This window comes from Vombatus ursinus, unplaced genomic scaffold (assembly GCF_900497805.2).
Source record: "Vombatus ursinus unplaced genomic scaffold, bare-nosed wombat genome assembly UNPS02013009.1, whole genome shotgun sequence".
Taxonomy (NCBI): domain Eukaryota; kingdom Metazoa; phylum Chordata; class Mammalia; order Diprotodontia; family Vombatidae; genus Vombatus; species Vombatus ursinus.
In genome coordinates, this window is record NW_020952787.1 from 1,020 (window position 1) to 25,052 (window position 24,033).

The following is a 24,033-nucleotide window of genomic DNA, read 5'->3' on the forward strand; positions in this document are numbered from 1 at the left end:
CAGCATTATTATGAGGAAAACTTTTTTTAACCTTGCCTTATAGATGAAGTATTTAAAAAATTATGATGATGATGCCCTCTCATTCCCACTGAGGAGTGAATATGCATGGGAGGGAGGAGTACAAAGGATGGGGGGGATCCCCCAAAGGGGCTCAGTGAGGATTTGAGTAAAAACTCCTGATTCTGATTCCTACAGGGCTCTGAACTCAATGTGCCCCATACACATTGCACCAAATACAAACCATGGTCTTCCTCTTACTTCATCCTCTGCCCTGCCTTCTAATTCTGTCCTCTAATCTCCAGTGTGTCAGCCTCTAGCCTCCATTCTCACACCTGACTTCATTCTCCATCCACAACTGCTTCCATGATTTATCCCCACATTGGTCCCATTCTCTATCTCCACACCTGCCATTATTCTATGCCCCATCCCAGTTCTCTCACCCACCACCCATCTGATAAGACAAGAGAGGGCTTAAGATGAAGATCCCATAGAGAAGCTACCTACTGCTCTAAGGACTCCTCATTCTAGGAAGACAAGTCCCCAGGCTGGTGAGAAGGCCTGAAAGTCCAGAGGTTCAAGGCCTTGGTGACACTTTTCATGTTGACTCCTCCTTCATCCTAGGTTTCTTTGATTACATTAAGCACTTCAAGCACCAGGCGAAGAGCAGAAACCTGCTGGCCAGGTTTGCTGGGAAGAATGCTGCTAACATCCTATCCCTGGGCAACATGGTCATGGGATTGTCTTCCATCTTCTGCAGCTTCAACAGATTGGCATGGTGCAGGGGCTAAGGTGGCCATGGGCTGAGGTCAGGGGCCAAGGGTGGGCACATCGCCTGGTCTAACACATGCCAGGCACATGGTTCAGAGTTGGGAAACCTGCATTCTGTGCTGATCTCGCCATATACGTCATATGTGACCTTGGGTAAAGCACTTCCCCTCTCCAGTCCTCAGTTTTGATAACTGTAAAACAGGTTGGAGCAAATTATCTCTATGGTCTCTTCTAGCTCTAAAATTCCAGGCTTTTCCTGATTTTTTCTTCCAGAAAATCCCATTGTGCCTCTTGGCTCCTGCTCTTCAGCTTTTTGTTCGATCTAGCAGATGAGGCTGTGGCCAAACAACTGAACATCTGCTGTACTCTGCGGAAGTGAGGGTTTCAGACCTCGTGTCTCAGGACAGTCCCCATCTTATCTCCCTGTCCTCTAACACTTCTAATCCACCACGCTTCCCATAGCCATAGCAGACATATCCCCATTCCCCAGGTCACAGGATCATAGATTATACACAGAAGGTCCCAGAAAGGACCGCTGAGACCAGAACGTCCAACCCACTCATTTTACAATGATTTCACCAGGGTCACAACAGCAGAGACTGAAGCAGTCTGAACTCAGGCCTTCCTGACTCTAAGCCTAGCACGCCATCATCCATTGCACTCACCAGCTGCTTCAAATAAGGTCAGCATTGGGACTTAAACTCAGGACTTTCTAGTTTCAAAATTACCTCTCTATTATCCTACACTCCCTCTACATTCATTCATTCATTCAACAAGCATTGCTGATTCCTGCTTTGTACAGGGTCTTATGCCGGAGCACTCACTATTAGGGATAGGGAAATTAATTAAAATCCCATGCCTAGGCTTTACAATTCAGTAGAATAATAAGTGCACAATAAAGGAGGACTTTGTTTTTATTCTGAACTTAACAAAACAAGCATCTCTGTAACAAAACAGAATTTTTTAAAAGAGGATTGCACATGAAACTGCAGATCTATTATGTACAACTTTCTTTTCCTTTTAAATATATAATCAAGTTAGAATTTCCTTCTATAATAAGGAAGAATTTCCTTTATTTACATGGGAGGGCTAGGCTGGGAAAAGAACATTGGCAACCTCAACCACTTGGAAAGGTGTGAAAAGCCAGTTGTTTTAAAGCCCTGCTCCCTGCTCCACCACACAATCATTCCCGCTGGGCTTTTGGTCTTACTTGGTGTTTGTTCCTTGCTGCTATGTAGACAGGAGAGGCAGAAAGGACATGGTCAGTCCAGAAGTGGTTGAGTAACTTATGAGCCTGCCACTATGTTAGTGTTGGGAAGACTGTGTTCATATTATTTAAAAATGCTAAATCTCAAGGACATGAAACCAGTTTGGAATATTGCTACTCAAAATTTTTCCCTTTTAAAAAACACAGTTCCATGCCCAAAGGGCCAAAAAAATGTGCATGCCCTTTGATCCAGCAATAGCACTTCTAGGGCTGTATCCCAAAGAGATCATACAAATGGGAAAAGGACCCACATGTATAAAAATATTTATAGCAGTTCTTTTTGTGGTGGCAAAGAATTGGAAATTGAGGGGATGCCCATCAATTGGGGAATGGCTGAACAAGTTGTGGTATATGAATGTAATGGAATACTATTGTGCTATAAGAAATGATGAGCAGGCAGACTTCAGAAAAACCTGGAAAGACTTGTATGGACTGATGCTGAGTGAAGTGAGCAGAACCAGGAGAACACTGTACACAGTAACAGCCATACTGTGCAAAGAATAACTTTGATAGACTCAGCTCTTCTCAGCAATGCAAGGATCTAAGACAACTCCAAAAGACTCACTATGGAAAAAGCTATCCAGATCCAGAGAAAGAACTATGGAATCTGAATGCAGATGGAAGCATATTATTTGCTATTTTTTTCTTCTGTTGTGTTTTATTTCCCCTATCCAGTGGTTCCTCCTATTGGCTCTAATTCTTCCTTATAACATCACTAATGTGAAAATATATTTAATAGGAATGTGTATGTATAGTCTATATCAGATTGTGTGCTGTCTTGGGGAGGGAGGGTGAGAAAAATTTAAAACTCAAAAGCTTATGGAAGTGATTGTTGATAAATCAAAATGAATTAATAAAAAGAAAAAAAATAAAAAAGATTGCACATGAAACTGCAAATCTATTATGTACAACTTTCTTTTCCTTTTAAATATATAATAAAGTTAGCATGTGACTTTCTTCCCCCTCCCCTTCCTTCCCCCACCTGCCCTAGAAGTGGCTGCCATCAGACACAAATATCTATTAAAACCAATAATAGGGGACATTTAAATTGTACTTCTTGACTTACAAATTGTTTTATATATTTTATATATACATTATGTCTTCTGTTCCCTTTAGACCTATGAGGAAAGTAGTGCAACTATTGTAATCCCTTTTTTATGAATAAGGTAACATTTCAGAAAGTTTGAGTGACTCCCCTAGAGGAACATCACTCTGAACCCAGATTCAAAGTCACGGCTCGCTCCTAGGAGACACTGCCTTTAAGGAGCAGCCTCTTGGAGGCAGTGTCTGCCTGGTTCCAGCTCTTCATTCACCTGTAGGACCTGGGCCTTTGCTAACTCTACAAAGCTGGAACAAGCGGCTGGTGAGGTAAACGCTGGACTGGGAGCCAAGAGGTTTGGATTCTAGGTTTGGCGCTCCCCACCTTTCTCCTCTCCAGCCCAAAGGAGAGCGTGTATTTCAGTAGTCTCGGAATTGAGAATGGGGAGTTGTCCCTTAAAAGGGAATAAGACTGGAGGCCATAGGATTGTGGAGAATCTACATCTTGGTGCCATGGTGCCTGGTGCTTGGAGAAATCCTGTGCAGCCAAAAGCAGTTCACCTGTGTCTCTTGAGCGGTGGGGTGTAACGGCTAGTGGCCCCATAAGCCTGGGAAATGAGGATCCTACCTCTACCGTAGGGACGACTGGGAGAATGCCTGAGGTCAGTCAAGGCTTCATTTGCCCAGTCTCTCACTCCTGTCATTGGCATCATCTGCTGCTATACCCTTACCTTTCCCCCAATGTGCCCGATCCTCAACCTGCTGAGCAGGTGTCAAGCTAAATGACTTTGCTGACTTCACTTCCTTTGGCCCTGCTTCTGATGGTGGATGGCCCCCAGTGGAGTGCTTGTCATCTTCTATGTGCTGGCTGTCTTCCTCTGCTTGCATTTCTATTCAACTGGTCAATGGCAGCCAGAGAACTAAGCAAGAGATCGAGGAGTCTTGGTCCTTCAAGTCCCCCCCCCCCACAAACAGATGTCAAGAGGTTAAGATGGTCCAAATCCAATAGCATGCTTTGGTAGGGAAAAATGTTAAGTCTTGCAATTGAGTTCAAAAAATTAACTGCACACACTCAGGATGGGGGAGATGTAGCTAGACAGTGATCCATGAAAAAGACTTGGGGCATCCTTAAAGGATGAGCTCAGTGACTCAATAGCATGATAGGAAAGTTAGAGAGTGAACCCAAGTTTAGGCTGCATTGAGAAGCATGGCGTCCAGAAGAAGTGACAGTCCACCTGGCCCCCACCCTACCTAGATCACATCTGGAGCGTTGTGTTTAATTTTGGGCAAGCTGTAGATGGTGCAGAGAAGGGTGAGCAGGATGGGTGAAGGGCCTCAAAAACATGCCCTATAATCTTCAATGGAAAGAACTGAGGACATTTAGCCTGCAGAAGAGAAGACTTAAGGGAAACATGATTGCTGTCTTCAAGCATTTCAAGTGCTGTCACTGGGAAGAGGGATTAAACTTTTCTTTGTTCCAGTCATATCCTACTCCTTGTGATCTCATTTGTTTTTTTGTTTGTTTGTCTGTTTTTGTTTTTGGCAAAGATGGTGGGTTGGTTTGCCATTTCTTTCTCCAGCTCACTTTATAGATAGGAAACTGAGGCACACAGGGTTAAGTGACTTGCCCAGGGTCACACAACTAGTAAGTGTCTGAGGTCAGATTTGTATTCAGGTCCTCCTGACTCCAGGCCCAGCACTCTATCCTCTGCAGCTTCACCTAGCTGCCCTGACTTTTCTTTTACTTGGCCCCAAAGAGCAGAACTGAAAATAGTTGTGGTAAGTTAGAGGGGAAGATTTAAGGATCATAGATTTGAGTTGGATGGGATCCCAGGGATCATCAGATTTTATAGATGAGGAAACAGTTCTGGAGGAGGGAAGTAATTTGGCCAAAGTCACAGATCTAGTAAGACATGGCACTAGGATAGGAGCCCAGGTCCTCTCAAATCCAAATCCAGAGTTCATAACAGATCACATGTGTACACACACACACACACACACACACACACACACACACACACAAACATACACACAACTTTGAGTGCTCTCCAGTCTTGAGGGGTAGGGTATTATCTTCGTTCTACAAATGATGAAATGGATCTGAAATGACTTGTCCAGGGTCCCACAGCTGTAAATGTAGGAGCTGGGACTTAACCCCAAATTCCTAAAATCTCTAACTCCAAGCCCAGCACTGTTTCAGCATCCCATGTTCACGATCCCACCTCCCACCTCTCCAAAAATGAGAAGATAAAGTTGGTGTGGGCTGCTTCTTGAGGCTTAATATGCCCTGACACTGGGAGATCTTTGGCCAGAGCTGGGATGGCTATGTGACTTATTAAAGAGGCTGCAAAAGGGATTCTTCTTCAGGTCATATTGAACTAGAAGCCCCAAGAGTCAGAAGGCCTTACAGGTCTCTGGAGATGGGAAAGCATGGGGTCTGCCCAGAGGTGGAAATGACTCAGTAGAACTTGCCCAAGGGAGCCTTCCCAAGTAAAACTGAAGTCTCCAGGAGTTTGTCTTTGACACCTCTTCTCTAAGGACCCCTCTCCCTTCTCCCCATTCCCAGCACCCATCCTGTGTCCAGACAAGTCATACAGGGCCTAGTCACTTTGACCATTATGTATGGATTAGTGGCAATTAATGTGCTGCCTCTCCAAGAGTTGTTTGCCTTTCAAGAAGTGAATACTGAGGACTAAAACAAAACAAAACAAAACAAATCAAACCATCTCTAATGGTAGAATTTAAGATGTTGTGACAAGCAGTAGGGGAAATAGTCATATGTATGTGGTTGGAAGATTGGGGAGGGCCAACTTAGTCTTCTGACTCCCCTTTCATAAGACATGTCAAGTACTCATTCTCATGTCAATCTCCTGGGGGATGGCTGTATTATCCCTGGGTCCCTATCTTCCTGGAACGGAGCCAGGCAGACCCACTCTAGATTAGGGAATAGAAATGAAAGGATAGAATATAGCAAGGATTAGTATGAACAAGGAAAGATGGCAAAGCATTGACCCAATCCCCTCATGGATAGCTAGACCCCTGTTCTTTAGAATATTTATCTGATAGTAAGACATCACCATCACATGAATTGCTTTGTCATATTATTTCTACCCTGGAAACTACTGAAGCCTGGGCACAGTCATCAGGGTAGAGCAAACTGGTTTGCAAGGGGTGTTCAGACATATATATGTGCCTAAGGCCAAAATGAGTGTTTTACCTACATGGAGAAGGGTGCAAGGAAGAGATGAATGGGAGTGTCCACTGACTTCACACTTTCATTATGGTTCAGAATGGGTTGAAAGTCAGGCAACTGGCTTCAAATTCTGGCTCTTTCCCTCTCTGGGCCTCACTTTTTCCATCTGTAAAATGGTGGAGGAAAGGGGAGAATTGAGCTAAATTATTTATATGGCCCCTTCTAGCTCTTAAGGTCTCCCAAAGGGCTCCCCATTCCCTAGAAGGCCCTCTGATCTTGAGAACAGAACCCACACTTCTACCACCAGAGAGCACTGTCTCTTTTCTTAGAAAAATTGCACTCGTGAAAATAAAAACTTCCAGATTCACATTCACAAACTAAGACTCTTGGAGCTGTTGGATACTTATGGGTCCTTCACAGCCAGCCAGCTAGGATGATCCCTGAGGCCCCTTCTTGATCTCAGAGTCTCTCTAGGAGCTGTAGGACTGGCCTGGTTTTGCCCAGCAACCACTTCAGAGCCAGGGCCTGAATGGACTTAGTTCTCTGAATCTTCTCACACTTGCTATGGCCTATTCCTGACTGGTGAAATGCTATAAAGACCTGCACCTAGCAAGAACTAACCCCCACCCCATCTGTGTGCTGGTTGGCAGGAGAAAAGGGACAGGAGTGGGATTTGGAACTGTAACTGCTTGACAAAGAGAGTTAGGTTCACATGTTTGAAACTAAGATGCAGGCAGAATATGGGGTTTGATATTGCTCAGAGGTCAAGGCTGATGGCATAATGTTGCTTTAGGTGTAGGCTTCAGATACTTACGTTGTTGTTCATTTGTTCCAATTGCGTCTGACTCTTTGTGAACCCATTGTTTTCTTGGCAAAGATACTGGAGTGGTTTGCCATTTCTTTTTCCAGTTTATTTTACAGATAAGGAAACTGAGGCAAACTGAGGTTAAGGGACTTGCCCAAGGTCATACAGCTAGTAAGTGTCTAAATTCAGATTTGAACCAGGAAGATGAGTCTTCCTGACTCTAGGCCTGGCACTCTATCCACCACACTACCTAGCTATACTTATATATAGACATTATAAACACTTCCCAGGCTGGAGGGAGCTATAACTCATTGCGATGTGACTTCCTAGAGACTGAAGGTGTCCCTAGATCAGGGATTCTTAAGCTGGGGTCTGTGAACTTTTTTTTTTTTTGGTGAGGCAACTGAGGTTAAATGACTTGCCCAGGTCACACAGCTATTAAGTGTCAAGTGCCTGAGGTTGGATTTGAACTCAGGTCCTCCTAACTCTAAGGTCAGAGCTCTATCTGCTACCTAGCTGCCCCTGTGAACTTGTTTTAAAAAATATTTTGATTACTGTATTTTAATATAATTGGTTTCCTTTATAATCCTATGTACTTTACCTTATTTTGAAAAGGGGTCCTTGACTTCACCAGATGGTGGCCTGGGGGGGCATGACACAGAAGAAGGGAAGAACCCTGGGTCTAGATGGAGGATTCCACAGACTCTGGACAAACCAATTCATGTTACTGATGCTAATAGCAGCTAACACTAATGTGTTATGCTTCCTGGGACACTTACATAGGGACACAGGACACTTAAATAAAACACCTCGAGTTATGTCAGAACTTCAGGTGTCCACAAAAAGCAGACAGGAGCTTTGGAGGCAGGCAGGGTTTCCCAGCACCCTTTAGGCTTTACAGGGATGCGTGGCTACCTAAGGATTTCTACCTGGGCCTTCATTGGGGGACATGTCTGTAGTCAGGTGTCTCATTCGTCTGCTGTGGAGCTCTGTGGAGAAGGCAAAGGGCTCTCATGGTGACTGTCCAAGGAAAGAAGCTAGCTGTACATGTTCACTCTTGCGTATAACCCCATCTCTGAGTTTCCCCAGGGACTGTAGTGCTGCCCAACTTCAGCATCCAGCCAACTGGCTTGGTTTATGATGGCATGGAGCTGTTAATTCCCAGGCCAGGGCCACTGTCAGTTCTGCTTTTCTGGCAGGCCCCCTAATCCTGGCCAGCCAGGAAAAGGATGGGTTAGAGCAAGGCCATCCCCATTGCTACAAACACCACTCAAAGCACGTGCCCTTTTGATAGTATAGGCAACTTCCCCCCTGTCTGATATGCAAGTTTTACAGCTCCTGAGACTTTGCCCTCAAAAGGCTGATGTCCTGGGGGGGGCCCTGGTTTCAGGGGAGAGAAAAGCATGCTTTTGGGTAGGTCCCCTCATTTAAAGGAATTCTAAGTACTAAGAGCATCACATCCTTCACAGGGATCCCCTTCATGTGCCAGGGATGACTCTGCCCCCATGCTTTCTTCTTGCTGGCCTGCACCTTCCCCTTATCCAAAGGCAACAAGCTCCTTCTTTGCAGCCTGGCCATCCTGATGATAGGCTTCAGGCTGGACCAATGCTTCTACCCCCAGAACAAAATCTTGAGTCCCAGTTTTTGAAGAAGGTGAATTTTATCCTAGGTGAGTAGAAATCTGGGGTTTAATAAAAATGAAAACAGTTGTTCTGTGAGGCTTTGAATAATCCATTCTGGGCCCGGAGTGATTAGTACTCATATCTCACTGAATTAGGCAGTAGAACCAGGCCAATCTACCTTCTCGGTATTATCACTGTACTGGGATGGTTCTTCTGTGGGTCTAATCCTGTCCTTCCCCGCCACTCTGTCCTATTTCACCTCTCATATGCTGGCATCAGCAATCACACCATCATCTTACTGCTGGCTCCTTCTGTGTGCCCAGGGGTGAGAAGGCACCTTCCTTACCCCAAAACCCTGTTACCCCCATCGGGATCACCCTCCTGACTGTGCTGCCAATAGCCCCATTTGCCTTTCCCATGCATTATGGACTAGACAGTGAGCATGTCAAACTTCCTCTAGTCAGAAGTGTGATAAAGGTCTAAGCTTACCATCATAAGACTGACCTTACTCAATCTTCTTTAGGCTCCTAAGTAGTGGAGCAGACTTGGTCACCAGCCAGAGGAGATCATCGTCTACTCGTGGATCTCAGTGCTGGCTGTCATAGCCACTCCTGCCTCCTCTCTTTCCCTCCAGGTTTGCTGGGATTTCATGGAAAGAGAGTGCAGCTATAATCATAATTCAATCCCTAATAATCTTGAACATTTTAGGAAATTAAAATGAAAAAGCTGGGGGGGGGGGTGAGTGGGCTCTAGGAATGGTTGCCACACAGGTATTATTCCCTCTAGGCATGGGTTTTCTCTTTCAGGTGCTATCCTGGTGTTCTGGTGTTCATTCTCTATGACTCCTTTCCACCACTTGGTTTTGGGTCACCTCCTACATCTTCTTCCCAGCCACCACATGGGGCATAGCTTAGCTTGGCCCCCAGCACCGGGAACAACTCATTCACCAAACATTCCCTTTGCTCTCAGGGAACAAGCCAGTGTGTTCCATCATGCTGCACCTAATCCTTAATAAACCTTTCTTTTTCACCATGACTTAAGTGAGCTGTGTATGGGCTCACAAATCGGAGAAATGAACTTCAAGATTTTTGCTTTCCTTCAAGATTCTCCATCCCATCCTCTACCACATTAGAAAACTTTAAGGGAACAATAATAGTCTGTCCTTTAAGAAGAATTTCCTTTATTTACATGGGAGGGTTAGGTTGGGAAAAGAACATTGGCAACCTCAACCACTTGGAAAGGTGTGAAAAGCCAGTTGTTTTAAAGCCCTGCTCCCTCCTCCACCACACAATCATTCCAGCTGGGCTTTTGGTCTTACTTGGTGTTTGTTTCTTGTTGCTATGTAGACAGGAGAGGCAGAAAGAACATGGTCGGTCCAGAAGTGGTTGAGTGACTCATGAGCCTGCCACTAATGTTAGTGCTAGGAAGACTGTGTTCATAGCATTAAAAAATGCTAAATCTCAAGGACATGAAACCAGTTTGGAATATTGCTACTCAAAATTTTCCCCCTTTTAAAAAACACAGTTTCAAGATTATACCTCTTTGGCTTCTTTGAAAGTTATAACACGAACGGACAAAATGTAGCAAGAGTCCATTATCTATGTATTCTGGGACCACATACATGTGTGGTTTTCATCCCAAGCTCTAGAAATCGGGGAAATGTTCCCAAATACCTGACTCTCAATGTTACTGTGGGATTTGACATCAACACACTATGTTTTGGCATCCTAGAAATGTCTTAGTTACAGTTATGTAAATGTGAAATGTGATTATGAATGAGACAGGTTTGACAGAACTCATCCATCCAAATAAGGATTCCCCAAAATAGCCTTCTTTGGGGGCTCTACAAAGACTGCAAAGGTACAAGCATTGCTGAAAACATTTTTGGCTCTCAGAGCTGGGACCAGAGAAATCCATGTAGTCTAAGCCCCCAGCAACTGCAGGAATCAGATCTCCAGGGCTGGTAACTACCTCAAAGCCTGGCCTCTACTTTCCACCCAACCAGATGCTCCTTCTCACAGCCTCATTATCCTAATGCTGATTTTCATGGGGCCTTCTACCCCCATGATAAAATCGTAGAGTCCCAGTTATGGAAAGTGGTTTTTGCCCACCTCTTCACCATCCCTACCACAGTAAGACCTGTCATTTGCCAAATTCTCAGGAGCTACCAAATTTGAAAGCTCTATAGGCTTCATTCCAATAAGGAAGCAGGAACCTAACCTTAACTGGAATTCCAGCCCTGTCCTTTGCCAGAGGAAATCTTTACCTTGAAGGCCTCAAAACTCTCAGGTTGCCTCCACCTCGTAATTATCTTTTTTTCCCTTTAGAGCCCTAGAAAAGGGGACCAACTGAAGCTCAGCTCTTCTTTGGGACTTGCCTTATGAACCACCTAAGGTAGTCCCATCCCTTTATAGAGAACACCTTGCTTTTCAGCCAATTCTGGGATTCTTCAGCCTGCTTATTCTCATTTCCTACAGAGGGCCCCAAAAAACTTCTGACCAAGTTGCCAACATCATCAAGTAAATCTACCCTCAAAAGACAAATGCTTGCTACCACTGAGGATTTCCAGAAAAACATGGCTCGGATTGTGAAGACAATTCTAAGAGAAGCGCTACCAGGGTTATGAGCCATGGCTGCACAAAATACAGCTTCCCAAGCAAACCATCGTGAAGGTGACAACACCCATTTGGATGTTTAAGTTACAGTCTGTTAAAAAAAAACAACAACACTATTTCCTCAGTAATGCAAGGATCTGAGACATCTCCAAAGGCCTCGTGATGGAAAATGCTATCCACATCCAAAGAAAGAACTATGGAATTTGAATGCAGATCGAAGCATACTATTTGCTATTTTTTTTTCTTCTGTTATGTTTTGTTTCCTCTTTCTGGTGGTTCCTCCTATAGGTTCTAATTCTTACATCACTAAAGTGAAAATATGTTTAATAGGAATGTATATGTATAGCCTATATCAGATTGTGCACTGTCTTAAGAAGGGAGATGGAGAGGGAGGGGGAGAAAAATTTAAGAATCAAAAGCTTATTGAAGTGATTGTTGATAAATCAAAATAAATTAATAAAAATTTAGAATTGGGCAAAAAAAAATCACTATTTCCCACTTGTATTGTCCAATTCTGACTGAAGGACTTTCTTTAATGAAAGTGCAGCTGAGTCTCTAAATTTAGAAATGAGCACCTGCCTTCCAAGTTTAAAAAATAATGTGGCCTTCATGAACCCCTGTCCCCAACTCCTATTATAGCTGACTGAGTCTATTGTTTCTTAGGGCCGGTGTTTTCTAAAATCTAACTGATTCCTTTGGGCTCCCTCTCAAAAGAAAGTGAGAGGGCTGGGATTGCTATACCAATTCCATAGATGAAGGAATTTGGCTATAATCGTTTGGGGACTGACCGGTCATAGATGTATCAGTGGCTTTCTGAACTAGGAACTGATGAAAGGCCTTCTCTCTTCCAGCTGAATCCTCCTCTTATTAGCCCATCTCCACTCCCACCCCCAATCCTATCCACCCCAAGACAAGCAAACTTCCTCTGCTGGTAACCTTGCTAGCTACTCAGCTGGCAGAGCCAATGCTTGTATTTCAAATGGATCTGCGTTAGTTGGACTTTTTAATACAGAGCAACAGCAGTTCTGACCTCCTTGGGGCCCACAAAAAACTGAAAACACAACACCCTGGACTTAGGAGGTTCCCAAGCAGGGGTGTGTGAATAGTTCCGCCACATGGCTGACCGCTCGAGCACCCCAGCCAGGAGGAAAGGAGTATGGAGAAGGGAGTCCCTGGATGAGAAGAGGAGTCTGCCAACCCCCCCCACCCCGGGCAGAGGCCTGTCTCTGCTTTGGAGCAGCACCTTCTAACACCAAAAGAATGCATCAGTTCCCAGCTTATCACAGGTACAAGCCAGGCCATGAAAGAGAACGTAACAAAGACAGTCCCCAATTTACCAATGGGTTTTGCTCCATGGGTCTACAAGTTGGCTATTTGGAACTTGGCACATTCCCTACAAAAATAATATTGTATTCCTAAGAGATCCTATAAAGGCCTGTTCAATCTATAATTAGCTGAATTATAAAGTATAAAAGAAACTGACTATCCTTTGTAACATTATTGTTATGTGAAAATTTATTCCAAGTTCCAACTTGCAATGCTGGACCACATCTCCCTCAGGCACAACCTTGGCAGAGGGGGACTAGGGCTGAGACTCTCCCATCATCCCCTGCCACCCTTTCTCAAGGTTGCAATGCTAGGACTCTAGAAGCTCCAGCAGGGGCATAGAGGAAATATGGGAAGGAGCAGTTCCTGGGCAGCCCAGAACATGCTCTGGTGACCTCACTGGGAAGGTGAATTCATAGCTGAACCTTGTTAGTCTGGACTCCTTGGAGGACACAGGACATTCCCACACATTCCCATCTTATTTCTCTCAGAGTGACCTTTTTCCTATCTACAATCTCACAAATCATTTCCTAAACCATTTCTATAGCAGACCAGTCCGTTGTCCCTGAAAAAGGATAGCGTCCTCCTCCCCAATATCAGAAAATAGATGAATCTGAGGTGATATAGCCTCACCTACAAGGTTTTAGGCAGAAATGACCACATCTATGACACCTGTTAAAAACAAGTGAGAGTAGGAGAAATTCAAGGGACTATCCTCAAAAATTCAGATAGGTAGCTGGTTGTCTCTGCTCATTTCTCACTGCTTAATTTCTCATTGCTTAATTTCTAGGACTGCTCCCATTGCTCCCAGAGGAAAGAGAATAAGCACCAAAAACCCACCCGCCTCTTGTGGTCAATCTGTTCAGTGTCCATTTGGGAGGGCAACAGAAGAAACCTGGCTTTGAGGTTTCCAGTCAGGATTATGGGATTTCCACAAATATGGGCCAACGACCCACTTGTCTGCAACCATTCCGCACCATTCTCCCTCTCATCACCCCCAAAAACCTGACAGCTGGAAGCAGCTGCAGATGAAGAGCAACAGTAGCAACGGATGGATGGGGCTGGAAGCAGCAGGAACATCCCATCAATATGTCAAGCGTCCTTTCTTTGTGGGATACTGAGCACGCTGGGTTTTCTTTGCTCATCTCCACTTTTTTTACCCACCAAAACTCCAGCCTCTAGGACTCGGACATCCAAGCTAAGGCTTGGACAAGCAGGCCTTGAATTTGTAGTTTATTTGTTTTCTTGGAGAAATGAGAAAATACCACTAGAAACACTGATTCCCAGCTCCCCCACCCCGCAAACAACTGAAACTGAAAAAAAAATCCAGGGGAAAAAAAGGTCTTCAGAAAGATGATGCTGACCTGAGGAAGAGAGGGATGGGTGAAGAGGCAGGCACAAAGAGCAGTAGATTCAGATTTATCCAGCTTTAGGAAGTACATAGATCTTTGTCTCTACATCTGTATGGCCCAAAGCGAACCACCTCAGAAGAACTGGTTACAGAGGTCATGACCGAAGCCTCAGGGGCCCCACCTGGTCTCAATGCTGGGGAGAGTTCATTCTCTTGGAGGCTGCATCTGCTTACAGAACTCGTCAAACTGCTGCTGCTCCAGCTCGGTCATGACTCTGTTGAGAGCATAAATCTGAAGGAGAAAGAAAGATGGCAGAGATAAAGTAAGGTACTCAGCTCGATTATCAGGAAGGGCTTTGTGAAAGGGCCTGTTTACAAATGCGGCTGGAAGACCGGGCTTCCCAGCTGACGCGAAGGGAAAAAAGATGAAACCGTTTTTTTGGTGAGAACAGTCATCATGGACATTTGCGAGGCAGGGACTACTGATACCATTATTCCAGATTTACAAGAGAAGAAAATGAGGCTTGGAACGAAGACGTTCAGTATGTTGTTTTCAGTACAGCCCAGAGATTCTATAGGAAGGGATCAAAGGCAAGGAGACATCAGGAACAGGCAGAAAGTGCCGAACTGGCAACAGTCATTAAAAATCACAAAACTGATTACAGAGGGAGGAAGGGAGGACAAGGGCAAAAGGCAGCACTGGTCTATTTTGAAGGAGAACAATCTGGCAACATACAAAAAGATTTCTAAAGCCTAAGGATGTCATTGAAAGGGGAAAAGACATAGATGCAAATATTCAAAGCAGCATTGTTTATAATAACAATAGTGAAACCTAGAAATAGATGACTACTGGGGAAGGGCTAATATAACATGCTCACTGAACCATAGAAGTTACAAATAGAGAGATGTGATATGAGACAGAGAAAAGAGAGCAGAACTGGCCTTCAGTGACTACAACTATATAAAAACAATGGCAAGAAAATCTGATGAGGATAGACAAAAACAGGGAAACTGAACAAATCAAATGCTATTCGTGTGATATTATTGGAGTAGCTCTTTTCCTTTGAAACAAACTGTTAGGGGTTTACAGTTCTATTCTTTACATTTGTTTTTGAGAAGTGAGTTTTTAAAATGGTTTGAGGTACAATAACAGCAAAAATCTGTTACCATCAACCATATTTGCCTTTCTCCTATGATCTAGATTTGGTATCCTCCTGACTGCCTATCTACCCACTGATGGGGTAAGCTTATCCTTGGATTAGAAGTGGTCTGACTGAATTCTTTGAGACGGTTCCACAACACCACGTCGTGAAACCGAAACAGTAGGTCACGTAGTCACTGGCCAGAGATGACTCCCAAAGAGCAAAGTGTTTGTGCCAAACAGAACTCATTAACTTTAAAAAGCCATGAATTTGGGAACGAGTGAAGAAATCAGTTTACAAATATAATGGAATATAATTTTGCTGCCCAAAATGACAAAAGGGCTGATATTTCAAAGAAATCTAGTTAGATTTGTATGAACTGATGCTTAGTGAAGTCTGTAGAACAACACCAACATATAAAGAGATTCTGAAGGAAAACAACTTTAAAAGACCTCAGCAGTCTGATCCATGCCATGACCCACTGGTCATTGCAGTAGGGAGGTGGCAAGTTCACAAATATCAATGATATAAAGCAGACTGTGATAAAGGGGCATGAGGGCTCTACGTATTAATTCAATATTAACTATATTAACAAGCCTCTGTGAATTCCTTACTATGAATAAGGCCCTATGTTGGCCTCTGCTGTAGGTAATCCAGGTAACTCATGGCCATTCCAGAACAGAGGAACCTTTCTATTCCAGCGTGTGGGTGCTTGGTGTCAAGGGTGGGCTGTAGTGTTGGTGTGGTGGCAGAAGGCCCTGGAGTGCCAGCCTTCATTACCAAGTCCCAACCTTGAGAAGGGCAGTGCCAACTGTGAATGCCAACCTCCCAGGATCAGAAATGTGGAAGGGAGGAGGAGGTATGAAGGCAGAAGCCCAAGTTCCTGCTAATGGCAGACCTTCATGCCTGGGCTCTTGGGTGAAGATGGAGGGCCACAGTAAGGACACAGGGCAGACGATCCTGGGGCAAGGAGGCCTCTGACCCAGTGTCTGCATGGGGCAGGGACAGAAGCCCTTTCTTCCTTCCTCCAGGATGAAGAATAATGAAGGGCAGAAGGCTTGTTGGTAGTGGAGAGCTACGGTGTCCATACAGTAACTCAGCTGAGGGCAGGTACTGATTATCCTCCAGGGCAGTGGGCTCCCCCGGAGGAGGCCTCCAGAGCCAGGCCCTGAACAGAGCTGGGGTTGGGACACTCACCTTCCTAAGTTGCTCCCATAGGGCCACAATGCCTCTGGATAGGACTAGAGTGATGGTAGGCAGAATGAAAAGGAAGGGATGGAAGAAAAGAGAAACTGAGAAAGCAACCAAGGATTTTAAGAAGTAGAACAAGGACAGAGAGCATTTCAGGTATGGAGGACAGTCAGTGAAAATGCACAGAAATGAGAGGTATAGGAGGGGTTTGGCAGGACCCTAGGATTCATGAATGGGAATTGTGTGTAAAAGGGCTAGAAAGGGAGGGCTTATATTTGAGCCTAGAGATAACAAACAAGGAGCTCCTGGAGTTTATTGAGTGAAACGGCAAGACCTGCTTTTCAGGAAAAGTCCTGGCAATTGTATGGAAGGTATGTATGCTGAAGACAGAAGCATGGGGCAGGGAGACCAATGAGGAATCAGTTTCCTTTCAGGCACCCAGGAACAGGCTGCTGGGTGAGTACTGGGCCTGGAGTCAGGAAGACTCCTCTTCCCGAGTTCAAATATGGCCTCAGATACTGCCTAGTCGTGTGACCCTGGGCAAGTCACTTAACTCTGTTTGCCTCAGTTTCCTCAGGTGTAAAACAAGGTGGAGAAAGAAATGGCAAGCCACTCCAGGCCCTTGGACAAGAAGACCCCACTTGGGGTGACTGAAAGGACTGAACAACAACCCAAGAACAGCTGGGGCTCACCTCTGCCCTTTGTCTTTGCTTCAGTTCCTGCTGAGCTGATCTCTGCCTGGCTTTCTCTACTCGGTTCACAGGCTCCTTCACCTTGGGTTTTTCTTTCCGACCAGAAGGCTCCATGCCTTACCTTCTCTGCAATTTAAGCACAGCTCTGACCGAAATGGGAACAGAGATGTCCTCTGCAGAGCTTTTCAAAAATAATTTTTTTGGGGGAAAGGAAAGACAAGCACCTTGAACACGACCCTCTGCGGGAGAACTCCCACCCCCCTCCCCCAAACACTGGCAAACTCTCCAAAGATCAGAGACTGAGAACTAGAAAGGAAGCTGGGGACACCGGCTGGTCCAAAGCCCCTCATTCTGCAGATGGGGAAACTGCCTCAGGGGGGACCCGCACAGGGTTTCTAAGAGACTGGGTAGGTCTGGTCCTTGCGACCTGAGCCTCTGGATTCAAATTCAGCATCTTCTACCTGTTCGAGGCAGGCTCAGGCCACTCCAGCCACCACCTGCGCCTTCGCCAGCGCAGGAACGATTCTCCAGGACACCCCCATCCCCGGCGCCCCGCTGGGGTTTTCAACCACCCCCTCCCCGGCCGTCCTCTTCTGCTCCCCCAAAGGTTATCCCACAGCCCCCCTTTCCCCACGCGTGCCCCTCCCCTCCCTTCCAGCTGTTCTCTCCATTCAATCCCTCCCCCCGAGGGTGGCTGTTCTCCCAATTCTACCCTCACCTCCCGCGGCCCTATTCCCAGCCCCTCCCTCCTCCCTGGGCTGTTCTCTCTGCCCCTCCCCCCATGGCTGTTCTTTCTACCAATCCTCCCTCCCCCCGCGGCTGTTCTGTCCATTCCTCTTTCCCCCATCGGCTGTTCTCCCCATGCCTTCCTCTCTCCCGCCGCTGTTCTTCCCATCGCTCCCTCCCACCTCGGTATCCCCCCCCCCCCTCCCCCCGGCCCCCCCCCCCGCCCCCCCCCCCCGCCGGGGGCCACCCCCCCCCCCCCCCCCCCCCCCCCCCCGCCCCGCTCCCGCCCTCGCCGCAGGAGTCTCCCCCTCCACTACAAGCCTGGGTCACAAGCACTCCCCGCCCTCCCCTGCCCGGGCCGTCCCTGGGGCAACTCCTACCTCCCTCCCTGGGCAAAATGTCGAGGAGAGGGGCGGGGCACTCGATCCGATCGCGAACTCGGAATTCGATTCCTTCCCCTTGCCTGGAGAAGAAAGAAGCGAACAAGGGGCGTGGGGGAGGGGAAGAAACTGGCACGCGCAGTCCCGGAGCTGGCCGGGAGGAGGGATTGGGAGAGGGCGAGCGCGCGCGCGCGCGCTCCCTCGGAGGGGGAGAAGCATGCGCACTGAGCTATTGGGGGGAGGACCGTGGGGCTGCCAAATGTTTGAAAGGGTCTTGTGGAAGGCTTTGAGGAAACACGGGGAGAGGGAGCACTACCTGAGGCCACCTGGAGAAGGCGGGGGGGGGGCGGGGTGAAGGTTCAAGGCAGTAGTCACTGACTCTTAGAGCCTGAAGCCCCTCAGTTCATCATGCCCAAGCCGTACCTGCACAGGAATCCTCTCCATGTGCCCGACAAGCCTTTGTTTGAAGACCCTTAGTGACTGGAAACTCACTATCTTTAGAGGCAGACTGGGAGTCAGGAAGAGCTGAGTTTGAATACTGACACAAACACTAGCATTGCAACCCTGACCATGTCACTTACCCTTAGCCTCAGTTTCCTTATCTGTGAAATGGGGGTGGGGGTTGAATGGTCCCATCCAGTTCTAAATCTACGATCCTATCTATGAAGCCCCGTCATTCCACTTTTGGAAAACACTTCATCGTTATGAAATTTTACCTTAAATGGAGCCCAAGTCTACCTTTCTGAAACTTTTAACCATTACTTCCTTTTCTGCTTTCTGAGCCCAAGCAATTCAGTGAGAACATCTCCCATGTGCCATAGTCTGGGAATAAAAGGTCCTGCTCCTTGAGGACCTTGCTGGCCTAATGGGCCAGCAGAACAGGTCGTCTCTCTTCCCCATCTATGCCCTTCAGCCTCACCAAGAAAGCTAACATATCTTAATTTCTCCAGGCTAAATGCCAACTGTCTGCTGTTCCTTCTGTCAACCCTCCTGTAATTTTCAGGTTTCTCCCTGTCCTGCTCACCAAACAACCTTATCCCAGATCCTCAAAACTGCAATTTCCTTCTTGCTAATATTCCACATATCTCACCCCAATCCAAAACTGCTTTTTTTTCTGGTTCTTCCCTACTTCCCCCTCCTCCCTCCTCCAAGAAAGGAATTGTATCTCTCTTGTGATACTTCTGATGTTAACTTTTGTAACACTGATGTAACTTTTGCACTCTGTCAGGCTCAGCTTCCATGAAAGGGTGCCTCCTCTATTAAATAAATTACTCCCTACTGTCCCCACAAATCCAAATTTGGCCCAGCCCACTCTTATGTCCTGCTGCTCCCCAACATAGACCTTCTACTTTACTGGACCTTCACTGAAAATCAATCTATGGCCTTGGTAGCTTTTGATAATGAGCCTTCCCCCCAACTTGGACAGGCTCAAAAAAAATTTTTCCCTGTCTTCTTTCTTCTATCTCCCCACACACTTACCAAAGGTATCAAGATCACTCTCATTTTCAAAAGAGGGCCAACAGGGGAGCAAATGAAAAAAAAAAAACTGATGTGCACAAACCATTAGTTAATACCAATGATAATAATAAAAAAGATGTGATTTTTATGGATGTGGGCACTTCATTCCAACAATGCAGACCACAACTATTATACCTCAGCACATACTATACACCTCAGCATATACTATACACCTCAGCAAATAGTTTTATTGGATGCCATGATGAAAAGGTAATAACAATAATAAAGGAGCAATCCTCTGATTGGGCAAGACTTGGGAAATGAGCCTAGCTCAAGTTAGATTGCCTATTCTTTGTAAGACAAGCGGAGTTGAGCTGGACTTGAAGCCTTTTCAGGTTAGTAGAGACCACTAGAGCTCACATTCCACTAACATAGCATCAATTTTTAAAATGGAGTGATACTTCTATATCTTGAACCAAAATTTCTTGGGTATTATTCAGCAGAGGAAGGGAAAGATCAGCTGAAGTAGAAAGCTTCATAGAATTGAGAGATAGAAATTGAATAATACTTAGTATCAGTTTCCCTTATTGTCTCCATTGGCTTGTCCACCATGCTTAGCATTCTTTCCTACTTAGGTCTATCTTCTACCTTCCCTGGCTTCCTTCAAGTCCCAGCTAAAATCCCATCTTCTACAAGAAAGCCTTCCCTGATTTGCATCCTAGTGCCTTCCTTCTGAGATTATCGAATGTCTATACATCTGGGTTGTACATGGTTATTTGCATGTTGTTTCCTACATTACACTGGAAGCTCTTCTAGGGCAGACACTATTTTTTACTTTTCTTTGTATCCCTAGTGTCAGGCCCATAGTAAGCCCTTAACTTATTTCCATTTCTCAGAATATGGTAGTTTCAAGATGTTATGATAGTATGAGTCCTATTAGTCACGTCTGCAAAGCTATTGGAATAACTCTGTCTTGATTTTGAATAAGACTGGGGAATTCAGCTAGGCAGAGACCCAATCCAAATACAGACTAGTAAAGTGTCTCATTAGGCTCAAAGATTTATAAAGGGTATATGGTACCATGTACAAGGCATTGAGCTAACATGAAATACAAAGATAAGGTAAAGTTTTTGGTTTGGAAAATGTCTACTTTCTAGAATGGGGAGTTTGGGAAGCCACACGGAAAATAGCCTGGACTTGGCCTTGGTAGAGGATAGGAACTTCAGTACTTAGCCAGAAGGATTTCTGAGTCAATATTCTGGAACTGCACTGTCAGTACAATTCCATGTGGTAGTTTGGTAGGAAAGAAAATTCCACTTTAGAACTGAAAAGTGAAGCAAACTTTGGAAAATTTGGAGAAAAGATGGAAAGTGAATATTGGTTTTAGGAAGTCTTGAGATGCATGCCAAGGAACTTGACTGGGCATTCAAACAAAGCAAAATAGCCCAACAACAAATAAATTCAGCCTGGCACACAGAAAAACAGGAAAATTAAAAGGATAGTGTAGGGAAAACATATCTGCACAAACTGATAAAAATTAAGTTTCTGAATTCAGTTCAGTTCAATTTAGCCAGTATTGATTAGGGACCTACTCAGTGACAGGCATTGTGGTAAGTGCTGGGATCACAAAGACAAAACCAAAATAGGCCCTGCATTCAGAGAGTTTATATTCTATTGAGCTTTATTTAAAGAGTTTATATTTTCTCAGGGACTGTCTTTTACCTTTCTTTGTATCCCCAGTGTTTGTAACATAGCAGGTGCTTAATAAATGCTAATTGATTGAATGACTGAAGACCAGAAGGAGAAGCAGCATAATATAATGTATAGAGCATAGGATATGGAGTCAGATGACCTTGGTCACTGTTACTTACCTTCTACTTCTGTGACTTTAGGCAAGTGTTTAACTTGTCATTTGGAAACTGAGGGGTTTGGATTTGATGATTTCTAAGTGTCCTTTCAGTTCTAAATCCTATGACCCTGTGAACCTATCAATGCACAATACTCCATGAAAACTGCCTCAAATGGCTAGTCTACCAAGCCCATGCTGATGAAATCCAAGGCAGATCTGAGCAGTACCTTCAGGATAGTTTTTGCATTCTTCAGATGTTGCTTGAAATGGTCCATTTATTTTGTGTCAAGTCAATAAGCATTTATTAAGTATCTACTATGTGCCAGGCATTGAGCTGAGTGCTGGGGATACAAACAAAGGCAAAAAACAGCCCTTGCTCTCAAGGAGTTCTTAGTCTAATGGGGGAGACAACGTACAAACAGCTATGTATGAATAAGATATGGACAGGGTAAAGTGAAGATAATCTCTGAGGGAATGCACTGACATTAAGAGGGACTGGGAAAGGCTTCTTGTAGAAGGCAGGATTTTAGCTAGGACTTGAAGGAAGCCAGGAATGCCAGAAGGCAGAGATGAGGAGGGAAAGCATTCTAAACATAGAGGACATCTAGTGAAAATTCCCAGAGTTGGCAGATGGAGTGGTTTGTCCTTTGTTTGTATGGCTAGTCTTTCCGATTCCACTGCTAATTTTTCAAGGGCAGGAATAATGTCTTATATGCTTCTGTACTCCCAGAGAGCCTAAGATGGAGCTGAAGCAAGCAGCAGGACTTTAATAAATCTGGAAAGAGGAAAGGGAAGGATATATTTGGTAGAGCACAAAGGAGAGACCATCACAGGTACTAGCTGGTTTGGGAGAGTGGGAATGTGTTTCTCAAGTATGTAAACAAGTAAGCAGGTTTGCTTACAGAGAGCATGAACCAAGGTGTAACTGGAGATGAAGGTCATTTCGTTAATAAGCTTGGCCTTTGGTGGATGCTGTGGAAGCCAATCATTAGTTTTAAATTGTCTTGAAAAGCAATTAGACACTGTTGTAGATGTTGCAGAAGGGGCATGATGTAATGGGGAATGACTATATGATTAACATTTGAAAATGTGGGAGTATTTGAATTAAGAGATGAAGTTCTTTCCCTTAGACTTAACTCTGCGGTTCTCCTGTTATATAGGGAGTTTCTTCTTTACTTCGCCCTATTGCTTTATCAGCGACAGACAGACAGGGTGTGGTCTGTTTATTTTATAGGGACAGTTAGAGATGGAGGATCTCCGGAGCTCCCAGTTTAGGGGCTTATGCCCTGGAACAAAAACTACACATTTCCTAGATGCACCTTCTGTTTCCCTGATGCTAGAGCTTTACTTCTGACCTCTGGATAGGCTAAGAAAAATATTCTTAGCTTAAGGATCCCTGCTATACTACTGTGGAAAAATCTCCTGGATTCAAAGTAAGGTGAGTACCCCTCTTTTCCCTTTCCCGTTGGGTCTGAGATGGCTTTTCTCTTTATTCTCCAACTTGGTTCCAATCTGGGATAATTAATTCCCAGAATCCTTGGTCCTGAAAAATAAATCATCACTCTTCATTCTAGTTTCAAAGGGCAGAGGAGATGCCTCTACCTTTTGCATTTGATGGTCATCTGACATGGCCTGACAGAGGATATTCCTTTTACCAAGTCTCATTAAAAGAAAACATTCTTTTCTTAAAATTAGGATGGTCCTGGGAAATGTGGGGTGTATGGTAATTGTACCCATGTAACGCAAAAGGGGGCAGCTGAGAGTGTAGCCTAATATGAAGTGTTCAAAGGCTCTTAATGCAGTTCTCATGGTCTGGATTTGCCTGGTAGGGTGACTGTTGGTACTGAGGTTCAACTTAAAAAGTTATAAAGGGAATTTAAAAATTTTTTATTAGTATCTTGTTTTCTATCTTCTTCATTCATGAATATATCCATCCCCCCTCTACGTTCCTTCTCCCACCCCACTCCTGCCTCTAATATCTCACTACCTGAAAGGAATAGTCTATTGTAATTTTTTCTCTGGTTTAGAATTTTTCAAAGCTAAGTTACCTGAGAGACCACCTGGGAATCTTTGATCTAACTACCCAGGGACTTTTTGGCCATCTCAGAACTAAAAGAAAGCTAGTGGCTGATAGATTGAAGGATTTGGAGGTAGGGGACAAAGAGTGAGGGGGAGAGAAAATGGCTTTTAAGTTTCTTTAATTAGGCACTACTTTTATAGAAATGAAAATTCTGATCTGGTATGTATATTAGTGAAAAACACTCATATTAATATGGCATATTTGCTGTATTAGAATCAGAATCTTAGAGTTAGAAGGGATGATGAGGGTCATGTAGTCCATTCCCAAATACCTGAGCAGCAATCACCTGAGGGTATCATGACAAGGGCTCAGGTGGCTTTTTCTTTTTTTTCTTTCTTTTTTTTTTTTTGGTGAGGCAATTGGGGTTAAGTGACTTGCCCAAGGTCACACAGCTAGTACCTGTCAAGTGTTTGGTCTGAGGCCGGATTTGAACTCAGGTCCTCCTGACTTCAGGGCTGGTGCTATATCCACTGCACCACCTAGCTGCCTCTCAGGTGGCTTTTTCTTAAAGATCCGGGTGATGGAGAGCT

At 44.9% G+C, this 24,033-nt stretch overlaps 2 protein-coding genes across 3 annotated transcripts; one reads left to right on the forward strand and one right to left on the reverse strand.

Moving 5' to 3' along the window:
• Positions 1–621: 621 nt before the first annotated feature.
• TMEM269 (transmembrane protein 269) lies at positions 622–8,719 on the forward strand (the record flags this gene model as incomplete). Its single annotated transcript, XM_027858461.1, is given in 6 exon segments — positions 622–775; positions 1,042–1,143; positions 3,355–3,398; positions 3,844–3,899; positions 3,902–3,974; positions 8,568–8,719. Coding segments are annotated over 6 exon segments (581 nt in total), but the record flags the coding sequence as incomplete, so codon positions are not given.
• A 5,131-nt stretch (positions 8,720–13,850) lies between these two features.
• LOC114040371 (small vasohibin-binding protein) lies at positions 13,851–18,271 on the reverse strand. 2 transcript variants are annotated; one of them, XM_027858462.1, is made up of 3 exons: positions 18,117–18,271; positions 17,011–17,136; positions 13,851–14,277 (listed from the first exon to the last, which is right to left on the reverse strand). In XM_027858462.1, the coding sequence occupies exons 2-3, from the start codon at positions 17,122–17,124 to the stop codon at positions 14,191–14,193; spliced, it is 201 nt and encodes a 66-aa protein (XP_027714263.1). In that variant the 5' UTR covers positions 17,125–17,136; positions 18,117–18,271; the 3' UTR covers positions 13,851–14,190. The 2 variants fall into 2 exon arrangements, with proteins under 2 accessions (XP_027714263.1, XP_027714264.1); XM_027858463.1 differs by lacking the exon at positions 18,117–18,271 and adding an exon at positions 17,472–17,557.
• Positions 18,272–24,033: the final 5,762 nt, after the last annotated feature.